Below are 18,993 nucleotides of genomic sequence, written 5' to 3' on the forward strand. Positions count from 1 at the left end.
TCCTTCCTCTCCCTTCCTCCTGGTATCTCCTTCCTCTTCCTTCCTCTCCCTTCCTCTTCCTTCCTCCTGGTATCTCCTTCCTCTTCCTTCCTCTCCCTTCCTCCTGGTATCTCCTTCCTCTTCCTTCCTCTCCCTTCCTCCTGGTATCTCCTTCCTCTCCCTTCCTACTGGTATCTCCTTCCTCTTCCTTCCTCCTGGTATCACCTTCCTCTCCCTTCCTCCTGGTATCTCCTTCCTCTCCCTTCCTCCTGGTATCTCCTTCCTCTCCCTTCCTCCTGGTATCTCCTTCCTCCTGGTATCTCCTTCCTCTTCCTTCCTCCTGGTATCACCTTCCTCTCCCTTCCTCCTGGTATCTCCTTCCTCTTCCTTCCTCCTTGTATCTCCTTCTCTCTTCCTTCCTCCTGGTATCTCCTTCCTCCTTCTTCTCTCCTTCTCCTGGTATCTCCTTCCTCTTCCTTCCTCCTGGTATCTCCTTCCTCTTCCTTCCTCCTGGTATCTCCTTCCTCTCCCTTCCTCCTGGTATCTCCTTCCTCTCCCTTCCTCCTGGTATCTCCTTCCGCTTCCTTCCTCTCCCTTCCTCTACACCGCGCTCAGTGCAGCTTTTTCTGTTTTGCAAATATTTACGTCATTTAACTTTCTTGCAAAAAGGTTGATTTCCTTTGTCCACTGAAAGACGAGAGTTCTACCATGTGGGACAGAGGACAGACCCCAACAGGGACATTTCTTGTGTAATTAAGTGATGAAAGGTTCTTCCTCTGTCTGCCCCTTGGTGGCTTCGGTGGACGGGCTATGCTGTGTTCCTGCTCTCAGTGTTGGAGGCTTCTGTCTGCCTCTTGGTGGCTTCGGTGGGAACATTACTGGGGGGGGGGGCAGAGTGCACATTACTGGGGGGGGGCAGAGGGCACATTACTGGAGGGGGGCAGAGGGCACATTACTGGGGGGGGGCAGAGGGCACATTACTGGAGGGGGGCAGAGGGCACATTACTGGAGGGGGGCAGAGGGCACATTACTGGGGGGGGGTCAGAGGACACGTTGCTGGGGGGGCAGAGGGCACATTACTGGAGGGGGGCAGAGGGCACATTACTGGGGGGGGGCAGAGGGCACATTACTGGAGGGGGGCAGAGGGCACATTACTGGAGGGGGGCAGAGGGCACATTACTGGGGGGGGGGCCAGAGGGCACATTGCTGGGGGGGCACGTTGCTGGGGGGACGAGGGCACATTACTAGGGGGGGGCAGAGGGCACATTGCTGGGGGGGGGGCAGAGGGCACATTGCTGGGGGGGGGCAGAGGGCACAGTTTTTGGGGAAAAAAATAACTTTTTTTTTATCTTCCCAATTGGCTGCAATGAAACAGAAAGTGAATAATGTGATGTGTAAATATTTCCCGTCCCCTCAGTTATTTCTGTGTCACTTTCTCCTTTCCTCCTGCAGGTTCCCAGCGATTGTCTTCTGTTATCTGACAACTGGTGAGTATTCATGTTATACCAGCAGCATAATAATATATCAAGATGTGTATATGTGTGTGTATATAACACCGGGAGATATAGCGTGTGTGTGTATATATATATATGACTTGTCTTTGTCATGGTCTTTGTCAGTCTTCAGGTCGGCTGTTGGGCTTGTGGGTGTCCTGAATGGTTCCGTGGAGTTGCCGTGTCTGCACCACCAGTTGCCGGGCCCCATAGAGGAGATTGATGTCTACTGGCAGATGAAGAAGGAGCCAAACCCTTTGGTGGTGGCAGTGGCCTTACATGGAAAGGTGGACCCCACACATGTGAGTGAGATATTCAGAGGCCGCTCGCATCTCAATCCTAATGGGCTGCATGCCGGAAACTTCAACCTCAGACTTAACAACCTATCCCTACATGATAGGGGCACCTACCAATGCATCATCCTGTGGAGTCCCTCCTTTACAAGCAACATCAGTGAGACCACGGTGGAGCTGGAGGTGACGGGTGAGGATGCAACTTTACCTTTATCTCCATCTCTTGAGAACGTCTCCCCTTCATCTCCATCTCTTGAGAACGTCTCCCCTTCATCTCCATCTCCATCTCTTGAGAACGTCTCCCCTTCATCTCCATCTCCATCTCTTGAGAACGTCTCCCCTTCATCTCCATCTCCATCTCTTGAGAACGTCTCCCCTTCATCTCCATCTCTTGAGAACGTCTCCCCTTCATCTCCATCTCCATCTCTTGAGAACGTCTCCCCTTCATCTCCATCTCTTGAGAACGTCTCCCCTTCATCTCCATCTCCATCTCTTGAGAACGTCTCACCTTCATCTCCATCTCCATCTCTTGAGAACGTCTCCCCTTCATCTCCATCTCCATCTCTTGAGAACGTCTCACCTTCATCTCCATCTCCATCTCTTGAGAACGTCTCCCCTTCATCTCCATCTCCATCTCTTGAGAACGTCTCCCCTTCATCTCCATCTCCATCTCTTGAGAACGTCTCCCCTTCATCTCCATCTCCATCTCTTGAGAACGTCTCCCCTTCATCTCCATCTCCATCTCTTGAGAACGTCTCCCCTTCATCTCCATCTCCATCTCTTGAGAACGTCTCACCTTCATCTCCATCTCCATCTCTTGAGAACGTCTCACCTTCATCTCCATCTCCATCTCTTGAGAACGTCTCCCCTTCATCTCCATCTCTTGAGAACGTCTCCCCTTCATCTCCATCTCTTGAGAACGTCTCCCCTTCATCTCCATCTCTTGAGAACGTCTCCCCTTCATCTCCATCTCTTGAGAACGTCTCCCCTTCATCTCCATCTCTTGAGAACGTCTCCCCTTCATCTCCATCTCTTGAGAACGTCTCCCCTTCATCTCCATCTCTTGAGAACGTCTCCCCTTCATCTCCATCTCTTGAGAACGTCTCCCCTTCATCTCCATCTCTTGAGAACGTCTCCCCTTCATCTCCATCTCTTGAGAACGTCTCCCCTTCATCTCCATCTCTTGAGAACGTCTCCCCTTCATCTCCATCTCTTGAGAACGTCTCCCCTTCATCTCCATCTCTTGAGAACGTCTCCCCTTCATCTCCATCTCTTGAGAACGTCTCCCCTTCATCTCCATCTCTTGAGAACGTCTCCCCTTCATCTCCATCTCTTGAGAACGTCTCACCTTCATCTCCATCTCTTGAGAACGTCTCCCCTTCATCTCCATCTCTTGAGAACGTGTCCCCTTCATCTCCATCTCTTGAGAACGTCTCCCCTTCATCTCCATCTCTTGAGAACGTCTCCCCTTCATCTCCATCTCTTGAGAACGTCTCCCCTTCATCTCCATCTCTTGAGAACGTCTCACCTTCATCTCCATCTCTTGAGAACGTCTCACCTTCATCTCCATCTCTTGAGAACGTCTCACCTTCATCTCCATCTCCTGAGAACGTCTCCCCTTCATCTCCATCTCTTGAGAACGTCTCCCCTTCATCTCCATCTCTTGAGAACGTCTCCCCTTCATCTCCATCTCTTGAGAACGTCTCCCCTTCATCTCCATCTCCATCTCTTGAGAACGTCTCACCTTCATCTCCATCTCTTGAGAATGTCTCCCCTTCATCTCCATCTCTTGAGAACGTCTCCCCTTCATCTCCATCTCTTGAGAACGTCTCCCCTTCATCTCCATCTCTTGAGAACGTCTCCCCTTCATCTCCATCTCTTGAGAACGTCTCCCCTTCATCTCCATCTCTTGAGAACGTCTCCCCTTCATCTCCATCTCTTGAGAACGTCTCCCCTTCATCTCCATCTCTTGAGAACGTCTCCCCTTCATCTCCATCTCTTGAGAACGTCTCCCCTTCATCTCCATCTCTTGAGAACGTCTCCCCTTCATCTCCATCTCTTGAGAACGTCTCCCCTTCATCTCCATCTCTTGAGAACGTCTCCCCTTCATCTCCATCTCTTGAGAACGTCTCCCCTTCATCTCCATCTCTTGAGAACGTCTCACCTTCATCTCCATCTCTTGAGAATGTCTCACCTTCATCTCCATCTCTTGAGAACGTCTCCCCTTCATCTCCATCTCTTGAGAACGTCTCCCCTTCATCTCCATCTCTTGAGAACGTCTCACCTTCATCTCCATCTCTTGAGAATGTCTCACCTTCATCTCCATCTCTTGAGAACGTCTCCCCTTCATCTCCATCTCTTGAGAACGTCTCCCCTTCATCTCCATCTCTTGAGAACGTCTCCCCTTCATCTCCATCTCTTGAGAACGTCTCCCCTTCATCTCCATCTCTTGAGAACGTCTCACCTTCATCTCCATCTCTTGAGAACGTCTCACCTTCATCTCCATCTCTTGAGAACGTCTCCCCTTCATCTCCATCTCTTGAGAACGTCTTCATAGTTTTATAGTTTCTACGGTTGAAAAAAGACACTTGTCCATCAAGTTCAACCAAGGAAGGGAAGGGATTGGATGAGGAAGGGATTTAGGGGAAACAATTCTATATAACATAACCATCAATGTTATTTAGGTGTAAAAAGGCATCTAGACCCTTCTTGAAGCTCTCTGCTGTCCCTGCTGTGACCAGCACCTGAGCTCGGCTATTCCACAGATTGACAGCTCTCATAGTAAAAAAGCCCTGTCGCCTCCGGTGATTAAACCTTGATTTCTCCAGACGGAGACAGTGCCCCCTCGTCTTTTGATTTGATCTAATCTGAAACAATTTACCACCATATTTTTTGTATGGACCATTCATATATTTATATAAATTAATCATGTCCCCTCGTAGTCGTCTCTTTTCCAGACTAAATAAATCTAGTTGTTTTAATCTTTCCTCATAACTGAGACCCTCCATACCCCTTATCATTTTTGTGGCTCCAGGGCATCCTTTTTATGGACCGGTGCCCAGAACTGGACAGCATATTCCAGATGAGGCCGAACCAATGCCTTGTATAGTGGTAATATTACATCCCTATCACGAGAGTCCATACCACTTTTGATACATGACAAGATCCTACTGGCTTTAGAGGCAGCTGATTGACATTGCATGCTGTTATTCAATTTATGATCTACTAGTCACCCAGGTCCTTCTCAACAAGGGACTCTCCCAGATTTACTCCCCCAAGGACATATTTTGCCTTTGGATTATTGGCCCCCAGGTGCATAACCTTACATTTATCCACATTAAACCTCATTTGCCAAGTGGATGACCAAACATTCAGTTTGTCCAAGTCACCCTGCAGCCTATGAACATCCTCCATAGACTGTATTACACTACACAGTTTGGTGTCATCTGCAAAAATAGACACAGTGCTATTAATTCCTACCTCTATATCATTAATAAATATATTAAATAGTAGTGGGCCAAGCACAGAACCCTGAGGTCCACCACTCATAACTGGTGACCATTCCGAGTATGAATCATTGACCACAACTCTCTGGATACGATCCTTCAGCCATCTCTTGAGAACGTCTCACGTTCATCTCCATCTCCATCTCTTGAGAACGTCTCACCTTCATCTCCATCTCCATCTCTTGAGAACGTCTCACCTTCATCTCCATCTCCATCTCTTGAGAACGTCTCACCTTCATCTCCATCTCTTGAGAACGTCTCACCTTCATCTCCATCTCCATCTCTTGAGAACGTCTCCCCTTCATCTCCATCTCCATCTCTTGAGAACGTCTCACCTTTATCTCCATCTCTTGAGAACGTCTCCCCTTCATCTTCATCTCCATCTCTTGAGAACGTCTCCCCTTCATCTCCATCTCCATCTCTTGAGAACGTCTCACCTTCATCTCCATCTCCATCTCTTGAGAACGTCTCACCTTTATCTCCATCTCCATCTCTTGAGAACGTCTCACCTTCATCTCCATCTCCATCTCTTGAGAACGTCTCCCCTTCATCTTCATCTCCATCTCTTGAGAACGTCTCCCCTTCATCTTCATCTCCATCTCTTGAGAACGTCTCCCCTTCATCTCCATCTCCATCTCTTGAGAACGTCTCACCTTCATCTCCATCTCCATCTCTTGAGAACGTCTCACCTTTATCTCCATCTCCATCTCTTGAGAACGTCTCACCTTCATCTCCATCTCCATCTCTTGAGAACGTCTCACCTTCATCTCCATCTCTTGAGAACGTCTCCCTTCATCTCCATCTCTTGAGAACGTCTCACCTTCATCTCCATCTCTTGAGAACGTCTCACCTTTACCTTCACCTCATGACCAAGTCTCCCTTTAACCAAAATCCTTACCTCACCTTTTGAGTCGAACTCTGTTTTACCTCCACCCCAAGAGCAGATCTTACCTTTATCTGCAGATTTCCTTCTCACTTTCACCTTTATCCCAACTTGCGAGCACAGGACGACCTTCCCTTCACCTCCTCCTTCTCTCACCAGCGGAAACCTTTACCTTACTGTCAATTCTTTCTTACATTTAGGCTCTAAAATAAGCTCTATTCTCCACCTCAGAGAAGGTCTCACCCACACACAACCTTCAACCCTCATACTTTCTATCTGCAGCTGAATTCAGTATCCCGGTGGTGGAAACGCCTTCATTAAGGAACCTACAACATGGCCAGGAGCTGACCCTGAACTGCACATCAAAGGGAGGACTGGAGGAGCCAAGAATAGCCTGGATAAATGCTCATGATGGGAAAGAGGTGCCGGATGGTCACATCCGCCAGTATGTTCTATGGGATGGGGACCTGATTAATGTGACCAGCACAATCACCCTCAACATCACATCCAACATCAGCATCCAATGTGTCATCATTACGAGGAATGGAAATCTGACATCCCTGACATGTGAGTCCATGCCTACCCCAAGTATCAGAGGTGTCACCTCTACAGGAGAGAAAGTCCCATAGAGGCCCAAGCTGCTCCCATGAGGCTCTCCAAGTTGTCCAGAAAAGGAACATGCAAGCCTCAGTCCTCTGGATAACGTCTCCAGGAATAGAAGGCGAAGGGAAAAATCTAAATCTTATCAATGTTTGGTGTGAGCCCCCGACCACCAGAGAACAGTATCATAGCTCCCAACTGTCCCGCTCGGTTGGGAGAATGTCCCGATTATTCCCTTGTTGTCCCTCCTCTGAGTCCTGCCCCCGGCACCTCCCCCAGCCCAGGGAACACGCAGAGCCCTCTGTCCTCTCGCTGTCAGGTCCCTTAGGGCTGTTGTATCAGTGGAGCTCCGACACAGGCCACATGCCGGGAGCCCCCAGGGCAGGACCATCTTATCAGCGCTGCTGCAGCTCACCCATTCTGCTATCACTTGTGTTACTGCCCTCCTTCCTTACTGAACTTCAGCCCGGGAAGACAGAGAAGATGCAGCAGAGCGGGGAGTGCACAGAAGATGTAGTGTGAGGTCAGGTCCTCGTGTAGACAAGCAGCAGCTAAAGTGTTAAATACGTCACTTTTTCCCATACACCCCCTGCCAAATAATATCCCCCAATCCCCTCAGTGCCGGCTCTTCCGCTATCCAGATGTACCTTAACCCCTTGCCGCTGGGGCTCTTTTTCGTTTTTGCGTTTCCATTTTTCCCTAAATTCCATAACTTTTTCATTTGTTTGGGTGCAGAGCCGCGTGTTGTCTGTTTTCTGCGTAACAAATTGTCCTTCCTTGTGACGGTATTAAATATTCCCGGCCGTTACTGGGAAGCGGGAAAAAAAATTCCAAATGCAGTGAAATTGAGAAAAAAACTAAGTTGTGCCATTCTCTTTAGGGCCCACATAACTCCTCCCCTTTATTCTATAGGTCGCTACAGTCACAACAAATAACTTACAGGTTTTATTGTGTTTTAGTGGAGTAAAAAAAAATTAATCTTTTGTACAAAAAAATTCTTCATGTTGCCTGGTGGCGAGAGCGTTCTGTACGTCGCTGCTCCGTGCTGTGGGTGGTGTCATTTTTGCGGGATGAGATGACGTTTTCATTTATAATAATTTGGGGACTGTATGACTAGTTGGTCGCTTTTTCTTAAAATGGCAAAGAAGTGGCGTTCTGGATATTTGGCCGCCATTTGCCATTACAGGGTCCACCGACGAGAAAAAGCTTTTTTAAATACTTATAGATCGAGACTTTTGGGACGTAACAGGTTTCTGATTTTTATTATTTTTATATATGTTCTGCGGTAAAGACCTGGCCCATTGTATCAGATCTGCAGAAATGCCAAGTCCTGGGGTGTTATACGGACATGGCAACTGCTTGTGGCTTCCCGATGACATCACGCCCGTTGCCAGCAGCTATCCGGAGTGTTTGCTGCATTATGCAGCTGATGCACCAGGACCTTGGGGAACGTTATGGTGTGGCAAAGGGTTAAAGGACATGTTCCATCAGAATCCCTCACCTCCCCATCCCCTGGTGCTGTGCAAGGACTCCCTGACATGATGCTTACTGCTGCAGTGTGGCCTCAGCAGATTTTGGGTGTGGTTAGGGGCGTGGCCAGTGTGTGGCTTAGGGGGGTTCACCGCAGTGCGCCATGTGCTCCACCATGTGCTCCACCATGTGCTCCACCATGTGCTCTACCATGTGCTCTTTCTCATCTAGATACATTTTTGAAAGTTTATTTTTTTGAAGTTTTTGAAAGTTATGAAATATCCCTATAATACTCTCCCACACCCACCCCTTCACCCCCCCACCCCTTCACCCTCCCCCCCAGCACCCCCACCCCTTCACCCTCCCCCCCCAGCACACCCACCCCTTCACCCTCCCCCCCCAGCACACCCACCCCTTCACCCTCCCCCCCCAGCACACCCACCCCTTCACCCCCCCCCAGCACCCCCCGATGTCTTGCGGCTCAGCCTTCAGGACAGAGGCCGCTCAGACGTCTTTTCTCTCTCCTCAGGGAAGGTGGAAGCTCGGGAGAAGGAGACGTCTGGTCCCGGGGTCCTCGCTGTGTCCCTCATCACTGGGGGGTTAGTGGCTGTGCTCCTCACGGTCGTAGTGGTTAGATGGCGGCACATGCACCACGTCCCATCATATGAAGGTGAGATAATTCCCGTATCCTATGGGACCCCTCAGAAGCGAGGCCTGTGTCTTCTCCAGGGACCCTCACACCAGGGGTCGCCATGTAAATCATAGAGGTGTCCATGTGTGACGGTACACGGGGACTTCTGCCCCTGACACTGCTCCTCACCGGGGGAGGGACACGTGGAGGCTTTTGAGGTCTCCTGGTCTACATCTATATAGAATGTTCTCCTGCCACGCGGAAGGGGGGGGGGGTTATTACGTGAACTGAGTTTTGTCTGTAGATTTTCTTGTCTTCTCATTATCTCCATGTCTTTCACTTCAAGCTCCAACCACTCAAATGTCTGATTTACAACGAGGATGAAGAGACCCCACAGAACTGACCACCACAACTCTTCAGGGGGTCCGAGCCTGAATATCCTAAGCCAAGAAGAAGTCCAGGGCCTTCAGCCATAAACAGGAGCGGCAGGGGGACGCAGGAGCGGCCATTGTCCAAGGAAGGGCTATTGTCCGGCCCTAACGTTACAATAGTGAACACCCAATCCAACCACCAGTAACTCACTGTAGGACTGCAGAACAGTAATATACAGAGCGATGGGGGGGTAGGTGGGAAGGGGGGGGGTTAAGGGAGCCCTACAATGAATAATCAGAGGGATAGAGAGGAGGTGAAGCCTCGGGGTATAGAAAACCCAGTGTGTGTCTCCGTCCATAATCAGAGGTCACAACCAGACAGCAGACGAGAGGGGTGACCAGAAAACAAAGCAGAAGCTAGACAGGGGGGGGGGGGGGTAACCAAATCAATGGCAGAGAATCTCAGCCCCAAGGAAGCTTTGTAGATTCCTATTAAGAAGATTGAGAGAAGGCTGAAAACCATTTTACCTACAGACAGGAGACATGAGGGGGTCATGGGGAGTCACATTAGGGCCTGACGCCCCTCGTGGGGGGGGGGGGCATGCTCTTCTTTATGAGCAGATACTATGACAGTGAAAATTAACACTTTTGCTACTGCGATTTCTAAGCAAGATATTTAGCAAGAGATGGAATCAGTGACCCCCGATCACCTTGTATGAATGTACCTGCCACATGTCAGGGGGCGCTCTGCACACCCACAGCTATTAGATTGTTATTTATTTTTTATTAAAAAATGCACAAAAATTGTTATTGGCGGCAAAAAATGTGACCGGAGCAGAAAATGATCTGCACAGCATCTAAGTAAACCTGGGAGATAGCACAGAGGCCTCCTGCACACAGGATGGGATCGGGAAATCATTGCCTCTTAGTCCCATGCAAGGCAGCTCCCTGTACAGCAAGCCTGACTTTCAGGAACCCTAACCAGTCTATTCCAGAAAGATCGGATTCCCAGCTGCGTCACTGCCATGAGACGCCCCAGACAATACAACACAATGAAATGCTCCATCACCCATGGGTGATATGAATTACAGCGAGGAGCGGGTGGGGAATTCTCAGGACAGACGGACAGGGGAGAAGGGCTCCTTGACCTTTCCACTACCATCGACTTAAGGTAAAGTTGAAGACTCCTGCAGCGTGGTATTTGTCGTCACGTCCTTATGTTGGGGCTCAGTCGTCCTCATCTCGGTCTTCCTTTCTGTCCAGAATGGAATAATCTCTCAGTTGAGGAGCAGCCATGGTGTTAGTCCTGAAAAGACAGAGTCCTGTCAACTTTTATAATTATGTTAATGAGGCAGCTCTGGGAACTGCCTCCGTTGTCTTTCAGGCTCATTAGCCTAATTTATAAAGTTGATGCTGGAAGGTTGGAGGCCACGGATAACAGATATAAGAAGATCCCACGGTCCCGGGTTTAGCAACATGGATTTTGATGGTAATTTCCTCCCTCCAGATGGCGCTCTCTCACACAGCAGGGACCTGCTATAGAACCATTAAAGGTCCCAATGTAAGGGAAGGTGTAGTCCCACTTATCCCATCCGAGGTCCTACCATAGGGGAAGGAGACGGAAGAGAGACGTGGACCGTCCGGCAGAGGTGGTGACAGAGTCCTGCACACAGCCACAAACAAAAGAAATGCAGAGCCAGTCGAAGATGTTGGGGACACTGTTACCCCCCTTAAGCAGCTTTTTCATCATGACCACAGTGTGCAGGAGCAGAACTTTCCCCTCCAAGGAGAGTTGCTTGTGGACCCACAGTGCGATTCTTGTGTGGACTTTGGAGAAGCCTTCGTACCAGGACTCCAGGGCTCAAGTCCAGTTGGACGGTAAAGAGAGTAGAAGACACAAGCTGCCAGTCTCCGAAAAGCATTCTGCCTTCTTGCAGTTGACCCTCGGGTCCTGGACCCAGTTCTCTCTAATCTATTGGATTCTGTGAATAGCTCTACAATGCAAACAATAAAAAGAGGTGAAAATGGCCGGAGAGGACAGGGAAGGGGTCCGTCTTCCAGGTGTTTACCAACACTGTGCTGCGGATGTCAAGCTACCCACAAAGGTATTGAACATCTTACCCAGACCAAACGTAGGCATTTCCTGCCCCTGAGCTCTACGGTGGCAGCTTCCGATGTACGGCACCGCATCTCTCACGAGGACGAGGCTGTCAGTGATTCTGTACTCGATGGACGATCTCTCCAGTGATGACCTTTAAACTGTAAGCCAGCACCTTGGCCAAGCTCCTGTAGTCCACATTGAGATGGGAAACCAGTTCCTGAGGTCACACCTATCTCCCTTCCACTTATACAGGATTGTTACTTCCTCCAATGACGGTGGCATTCTGCTCCAGCAGGTCCGGGCAGATGAGGTCCTCGAGTGCTACACATAGCTCAGCCGGATAACCATCACTGAGTGGCAGAGAGCAGCTCATCTACTGAGAACATCAGCCAACCATTTCACTGGTGATTGAACCTTCTGCGTGTAAAGCGGACACGATGACCGCCACATTAAGAAACAACTTGTACACAGCTCAGTACAACAGTACAGGGAACGGATTTAGATGAGTAACTTACTGACTAGGTTCGGGAAATAAGGCTGCCTCTCCACTAGGGAATTCTGGGAAATATGCAAATACATTTTCTAGGAAGGGAAACATCAAAGGCCTATCAGCTAAAACAGTTTCTTACACTGTACTGAAGAGATGCAAACACACGGAAACAGCGGCGGCTCAGCACTCGCTCCAGATCAGCGCAATCTGCTCCAAGGCCTCAGTCATTGTCCGTGTGATCCCCTCACCTACAGCTTCCTGTTTCATCAATACAATCCCATCCAAGACCTACAGTGTGTATACTTACATTTCCCAGATGTCCGTGTTCCCTGCTGGATGTTTCTGGGGGTAACGCCGGGTTTTTACATTTAAAATCAACATAATTGATTTTAATAATCAGCGCGGTCATTTCCCTAAGCAGGTGACGCTCAGCAGCCGAGGGCGACGTGGACCCTCCTGCATTTTTGTTTGGAATGAAGATATTTTTCCATTTTCTTGGGTGAATAAGCAGCTTCTGGGGATGAGACGTCTGTAACCAACGAGACACAATAAGCCAAATATAAGACTTGGGAGACAGTTTGTGAATAGCCATTAGGAAGTTTCTGAGCTGCCCCCAACACATGCACAGGAGGGGCGGCAGGAGAGGCATTGTAAAGCAGGGCAGCCCAGAACATGTGTAAGGAGGTTTGTTCAGCCGGGACATTGGGCACCAAGGCAGAGCCCCGCAGATAACTGTGCACCCTCCACACCCCGGGGTGCCCCACTGTTTGTTGTGATCCCCATTACATCTTGCAGCATTTCCTCCATTCCGGGTGTATTAGGCGCACGGCTGACCTGGGGAGGGAACAATGCACCTAGTAAAGAGAACAGCTGTCCTGCTAAAAGATGCCTCAAAAGTCTCCCTGTGGCGTCTGTACCCCATTCCCTAATGGTGCTGCGTATAAGGAGGCCCGAGGATCAGGAGCTGATCCACCATTTACTTTAGATAACTGGAGAGATTCTCGGTGTTGTCGCTTTATACGGGATTGTATTACTGTGAGGGAGTCCATGTCTCTAATTCGTGGCTCTAGATCGTGGCTGAGGTCACATTTCCTGTCTCTATGGATTCAATACAAATCCTAGATTTGACCTTTCCTCAAGGAAGCTTCTGGAATAGATATCCTTCCTGAAAGTCAGGCTTAATGTATAAGGAGCTGCCTTACAAGGCAACAAGAGGCGTGGTTTTCCTTATCCCATCCTGAAAAAATGTATTTGCATATTTCCCAGAATCCCCCCTGTAAGTCTCCACACACCTGCAAGGTGAACTATGACATTCCAACTCTCCTCTTCCAAATTCTTCTGTCCTCCTCCGCTAGAACCGTGTGTCCTCATCCGCTAGAACCGTGTGTCCTCCTCCGCTAGACTCCGCTGCTAGAACCGTGTGTCCTCCTCCGCTAGACTCCGCTGCTAGAACCGTGTGTCCTCATCCCACTAGACTCCGCTGCTAGAACTGTGTTTCTTCCTCCGCTGCTAGAACCGTGTGTCCTCCTCCGCTAGACTCCGCTGCTAGAACCGTGTGTCCTCCTCCGCTAGACTCCGCTGCTAGAACCGTGTGTCCTCATCCCACTAGACTCCGCTGCTAGAACTGTGTTTCTTCCTCCGCTGCTAGAACCGTGTGTCCTCCTCCGCTAGCCTCCGCTGCTAGAACCGCGTGTCCTCATCCCACTAGACTCCGCTGCTAGAACCATGTGTCCTCATCCCGCTAGACTCCGCTGCTAGAACCGTGTTTTCTCCCCCGCTAGACTCCGCTGCTAGAACCGCGTGTCCTCCTCCGCTAGACTCCGCTGCTAGAACTGTGTCCTCCTCCGCTAGACTCCGCTTCTAGAACCGTGTCTTCTCCTCTGATAGACTCCTCCGCTAGAACCATGTGTCCTCCCCCCGCTAGACTCCGCTGCTAGAACCGTGTGTCCTCCTCCGCTAGACTCCGCTTCTAGAACCGTGTCTTCTCCTCCGCTAGACTCCGCTGCTAGAACAGTGTGTCTTCCTCTGATAGACTCTGTCCCTGCAGAACCCTCTTCCTCATCAGGAAAACTATACATTAAATTGTGGATTCAGCTGATTTTCATCTAATAAGCCAGAGATCGCCTCATCTCCGGCACCGGATTCTTATGTGGATTATCAGTATTCAGACCTGAATGTACAGGAGGAATCATTGATAATCAGCCTGGAGTATGTTGTACACTGAGGTCTCTCCATGCACCTACTGCCCCTCCGATATCGGCTGTCTCCTCGCTCTGGCCTCTATGAGACTAGAGGTAATAAGCAGGATTGCCCAGAGGTTACATTGTCCTTGTAGGAACGGATGGTATGTAAATGAAACCGAACGCAGACAGGCACCGAAACGCAGCCCGACACCGAACGCGCCCAAGCACCGGCGTGCAGCCCGACACCGAACGCGCCCAAGCACCGGCGTGCAGCCCGACACCGAACGCGCCCAAGCACCGGCGTGCAGCCCGACGCCGAACGCGCCTGCACCTGACCTAGGACTACCCCCGTGAGGTGCCTGCCTGACCCCAGCAACATGACTGCTGGAGGGGTAACGGCCAGGGGGTCTCCTGCAGTAATTACAGACCTTAGCCTGGTTTTTACCCGGCATATCACTTTGGTAACGCCTGTAGAAGGCAGAAGCCAAACCCGGCTGGAGCCACAGTGGGGTAAACGATTCATTGGGGTATTTTAACATTTAAGGCCACATCCAGTAAGAACCACAAGACTCTTCCTCCAGCTGCTCGTCTCCCATGTGACCAGGACCGACACCAAGACTTCCGGGAATAAGTGAAGCCTTCATGTCCCTGATTCACCATCCGGATGTGGCCGTGGCCGTGGCCGTAGCCGTAGCTGGAGGCCTCTGTCACAGACTCGGCTCAGAGAAAAGGGGAAACGGAGGCGAATCATCAGACAAGAGAGGAAGTCCAGACACCAAGCACAAGAATACAATACAGGGAAAAAAAAACTTTACTTCTACTTCCAGCCTCACGTCCTGCGATACTGTGATTACAAGAATATAATGGCTGATGGTCTGTACTGCGCTCTGGTATATGACAGACCTCTGGGCTGTGAGAAGAGACATCGGCAGCCGGTGATGGGACCTTTACTTTCCCGTCAGTTTAATGACAGCAGAGACCATGGCTCCAATCCCATCAAATATGTTATGAAGCGGCGCATGCGCCATGAAGGCCGGGGTGGTGACAACTCTGCTGGTCCTGTCCACATGGACCTCGTGGAGGGAAAGGGTTAAGGAACCAAACACAGAGAAGCCATCCCACCTATCAGAGTCCACCTCACATGGACTCCACCCTCTAATCCAGCTCCTCCCTGTCCCCACCCAACTGCTCCTCCCTCCAGGTCCCGAAAACTACGACCCCGGCTCCACTAGCTTGTCTGAAGGTAAAGTAATAAAGGGACCAGGAATAACGACCCCAAAACTCCTGATTACTAATTCCCCACACACTCCATGCCTCCTTTACTATCAAACACATAGACATGACAATGGTCCTGGCTGATCACCATTACCCCAAACATGGACCCCTATACCCCACCCCCGGGCTATGAGAAGGATATGTGCACCTCCTTGGCGCAGTGCTTTCCTCCCAGGGCCTGGATGGCTTTGGTGGTCCCGGCATACGGCCATTTACCTCCTTGTTCATCTTCCTGACCCACAGTCACCTCCACCCCAGGAAGAACCCTGGCGGCCAAGACCGGAGCGATGCAACACAACCTGCAGGAGAAACAAAGAGCATGCTGGGAGAGAGACCTCAATATATACACAGGAGCAGAATAGTGAGTGCAGCTCTGGGGTATAATACAGGATGTAACTCAGGATCAGTACAGGATAAGTAATGTCATGTATGTACACAGTGACTGCACCAGCAGCAGAATAGTGAGTGCAGCTCTGGTGTATAATACAGGATGTAACTCCGGATCAGTACAGGATAAGTAATGTCATGTATGTACACAGTGACTGCACCAGCAGCAGAATAGTGAGTGCGGCTCTGGGGTATAATACAGGATGTAACTCAGGATCAGTGCAGGATAAGTAATGTCATGTATGTATACAGTGACTATACCAGCAGAAGAATAGTGAGTGCAGCTCTGGGGTATAATACAGGATGTAACTCAGGATCAGTACAGGATAAGTAATGTCATGTATGTACACAGTGACTGCACCAGCAGCAGATAGTGAGTGCATCTCTGGTGTTGCTCGTTAGCTCGTTAGCTGTCTGTTGCTGTGAGAGGCTGTGTGCTGCTGCTGCTCCTGAGCTCCAGGGAAAACCACCTCCACCTGGGGCCTGCTCTCTCCTCTCCCAGGGAGGGAGTGGGTTTTCAGGCATGAGCCAGGGCAGCAAGTCCCAGGCTCCTGCTTCCCGGTCTAGGCCGGCGGGAGGCAGGGGTAGCCAGGAACCGGCCAGCGCTGCGGAAGCCTTGGGGGTAAGAAGATCTGCAAGGAACAGCAGCAATGCTGCTCCAAGTACCCCCAGGCCAGCTAAGGCTTCAAAAAGCTCCAAAACCCCAGGAAAGCTGAATACCTCGGGAAAGCTGGGTACCTCGGAAAAGCTGGATACCGCGGGAAAGCTGAGTGCTCAGAGAGGTGAGGCTGACCTCAGTGAAGAGGGCTGGGGAATGCTGAGGACCCGGGAGTCTATTTCCACCTATGCCTCCCGGGCTCTGGGCCACCTCTCTGAGTACGAAGAAGCCAGCAAGACGGTGAGGAGACTGCGGGAGGAGCTCAGGTGCGCCCATGCCAGGGCAAGCTCTGCCCCAAAGAGGAAGAAGGAGCAGATTATGGCAGAGATTTCCAGGCTCCAGACTGACATCCAGGCCTTGGAGGAGAGGAAGGCTTACCTGCTATAGAGGAGCGGTCCGTTTAAAGAAAAAATTCTTAATGATGAGCGGTTCCGGGAGATGGAGGAGGAAAAGCAGAGGCGGCTGATGGGGCTTCAGCCAGAGAGTCAGACAGAGGAGGAAAGTCCGGTGCCGTACAGTGGGCCCCCTGCAGGACAAGCGGCTATGTCATCTGGCTGCGGTTCTGCCGGCCCGGGTGAGGATAGTGACAGCCACCAGGGAGGGGCGCTGATGGAGGAGATCAGACGGCTCGAGTCCCCTGTGCACCTCCAGGACTTTACTTTTGGAGACGATCTGCCGGAGGATGCACCGGGTGGCAGCAAACCACGAAAGAAGAAGACCAAATCCGTGGAAGTGGTGAGTCTAGTCTACAGCCCCCTCCCCGTAAAACCCGAGTCGGCCGCAGGGTCAGCTCACTGTGCGAGCCCCGTTACCCAGCCCAGCACGGGTCCTGCAGTGGACTCAGTGCCAGGGAGCGGGGAGATTACAGGTGTGACATCTGATGTGGCGATGGGCTCCGTCTCTGTTTGTGGTAACAGTAGGGGAGCAGGGGAGGCATCGGCCGCAAGGCCGGACAGTAAGGGCGGCTCGGCAGTGGCGATACCATCGAAATCCAGTGCTGTGGTGCGTCCCCCGGTGGGAGGGGGGGATAGCCCGGCACTGGTGGCAGCTTCCGGTGCCTCGGCGCCTCTTCATGCTGTTGCCGCTGATCACATGGTTATGGGGCGGCGGCAGCGTGGAGGGGTCGCTGAGGCTGAGGGCTCCGAACCTCCCAAACCTAAACCTAAAGTCCTGTTTTGCGTAGGAGTTGGAGATAATCTGCAGAGAAGTGCTGAGGAAGGTGGGGATCAGCGGCGCCTCACACCGGCCAAAGATCAGCGGCGACTCTTACCTTCCCCTAAGAAAAGTAAAATAACATCTGCTACCGATGATGCGGAGGGCACAAGTGTGACACAAGTCGGGGTCCCCTCTGGGCGATGCTCTGCGAGGGGACCCCCGTCCCTTGTGCCTGAAGATGCGGAGGTGGTCATGTCCCCTAATGTTGTTGCTGGTCCAGCCAGTGTGAGTGGAGTCAGTAATGTTGTGGTGGATAATGTGAATGGTGTGAGTGGTGGAGAATCTTTTCCAGCTTTGGGGGTGGGTGATGGAGTGACTGGTGGTGTGGGTGGCGCGGCTGAGTGTAACATGCAGGTGGGTAGTGTTAATGTGGTGGGTGCAGGGGTTGGTCCGGTTGCTCCCCCAGTGGCGGCCCCTATTAAAAGCTATGCCAGTGTCGCTGCTGGGGGAAGTAGGGTTCCATCATCCTCGTCTCTGGGCTCTGGGGACGGCTTTTTGCAACGGCGCCTCCTGCAGGCCTTACAGAAGGGTGAAAGGACGATCAATGTAGCTGGGCAGGAGGTTGATTTGTCGTTTTGGATAGAGAGGCACGGCCTGTCTGCCTTCCGAGAGCAAAGAGGCAGGGAGACATCATGGTCGCTCCCGACAACCGGGCCAGGTGCTAACCGTAGGAATGTGGTCCGTCTTCGGTGGCGTGGCAGTGATGTGTGTCCCCCTCGGGCACGGGTAGTTGAGCTGCTGCTGAAGATGGACTTCAAGGCGGCTGACATCTTTGCCTTGATCCATCCCTATGGTACATCTGAGTTTGATATCAGCTTTGTTCGGCCGGAGGGGCTTGAGCTCTTCTGGTCCAACTATGAGCTGAGATACAACGAGCCCGAGTGGCGGGACTTTGCTGTGCAAGCAGTGTCCCGCCAGAGCGAACTCAAGAAAGTGACCGTTCTTACCCGTAACGAATCATTATCTTGCTTTGACATCATGACCTGGATGAATCGTTATGGAGAGGTACTGGGAGTACCCGAGAAAAATCGAGACGAGTTTGGTATCTGGTCAGGGGCCTGGACCTTCATGGTAAAGTTGAGGCGTTCAGGTAACTCAGTCGCCCACATCCCTTCATCAGCCTTCCTGGGGAGGGATCGGATCCTGATCTTCTACCGGGGGCAGCCTAAGCTGTGTCACAGGTGCGGTGACCCCACACATTTCAGCGCAAACTGCACCGTGCAGAAGTGTGCGTTGTGTGGGGGTGTCGGCCATCTCGCTGCATCCTGTACAGGGCAGATTAGGTGTAACCTGTGTGGTGATCTCGGTCACCCGTACAGTCGTTGTCCTCTTTCCTTCGCTAATGCGGGCTCAGCCTCAGCGGATGAAAGCCATGAGGCTGAATCTGCTGGGGAGGGGACTAGCAGAGGCGGAGGAGTGGAGGGGCCAGGGAAGAAAGACAGGAAAAAGACGCCTGCC

The 18,993-nt window shown here is 51.3% G+C and overlaps 2 protein-coding genes across 2 annotated transcripts in view; one reads left to right on the forward strand and one right to left on the reverse strand.

Annotated features, from left to right (window-relative positions):
• Positions 1-1,431: 1,431 nt before the first annotated feature.
• On the forward strand, positions 1,432-9,977 carry LOC140110321 (ICOS ligand-like; the record flags this gene model as incomplete). The annotated part of the gene is made up of 5 exons (XM_072132164.1): positions 1,432-1,466; positions 1,606-1,955; positions 6,437-6,721; positions 8,754-8,894; positions 9,202-9,977. Coding segments are annotated over 5 exons (849 nt in total), but the record flags the coding sequence as incomplete, so codon positions are not given.
• Positions 9,978-14,793: 4,816 nt separating this feature from the next.
• Positions 14,794-18,993, reverse strand: part of LOC140110325 (glutamine amidotransferase class 1 domain containing 3B) — a 53,563-nt gene continuing 49,363 nt past the window's right edge. Inside the window, exons 6-7 of the mRNA XM_072132167.1 lie at positions 15,418-15,574; positions 14,794-15,076 (exon numbers count right to left, since the gene is read on the reverse strand). Coding sequence (XP_071988268.1) covers positions 14,948-15,076; positions 15,418-15,574 — 286 coding nt within the window. The 3' untranslated portion in view covers positions 14,794-14,947. The remainder of the gene's footprint in view (positions 15,077-15,417; positions 15,575-18,993) is intronic.

Source organism: Engystomops pustulosus, unplaced genomic scaffold (assembly GCF_040894005.1).
Source record: "Engystomops pustulosus unplaced genomic scaffold, aEngPut4.maternal MAT_SCAFFOLD_249, whole genome shotgun sequence".
Lineage (NCBI taxonomy): Eukaryota > Metazoa > Chordata > Amphibia > Anura > Leptodactylidae > Engystomops > Engystomops pustulosus.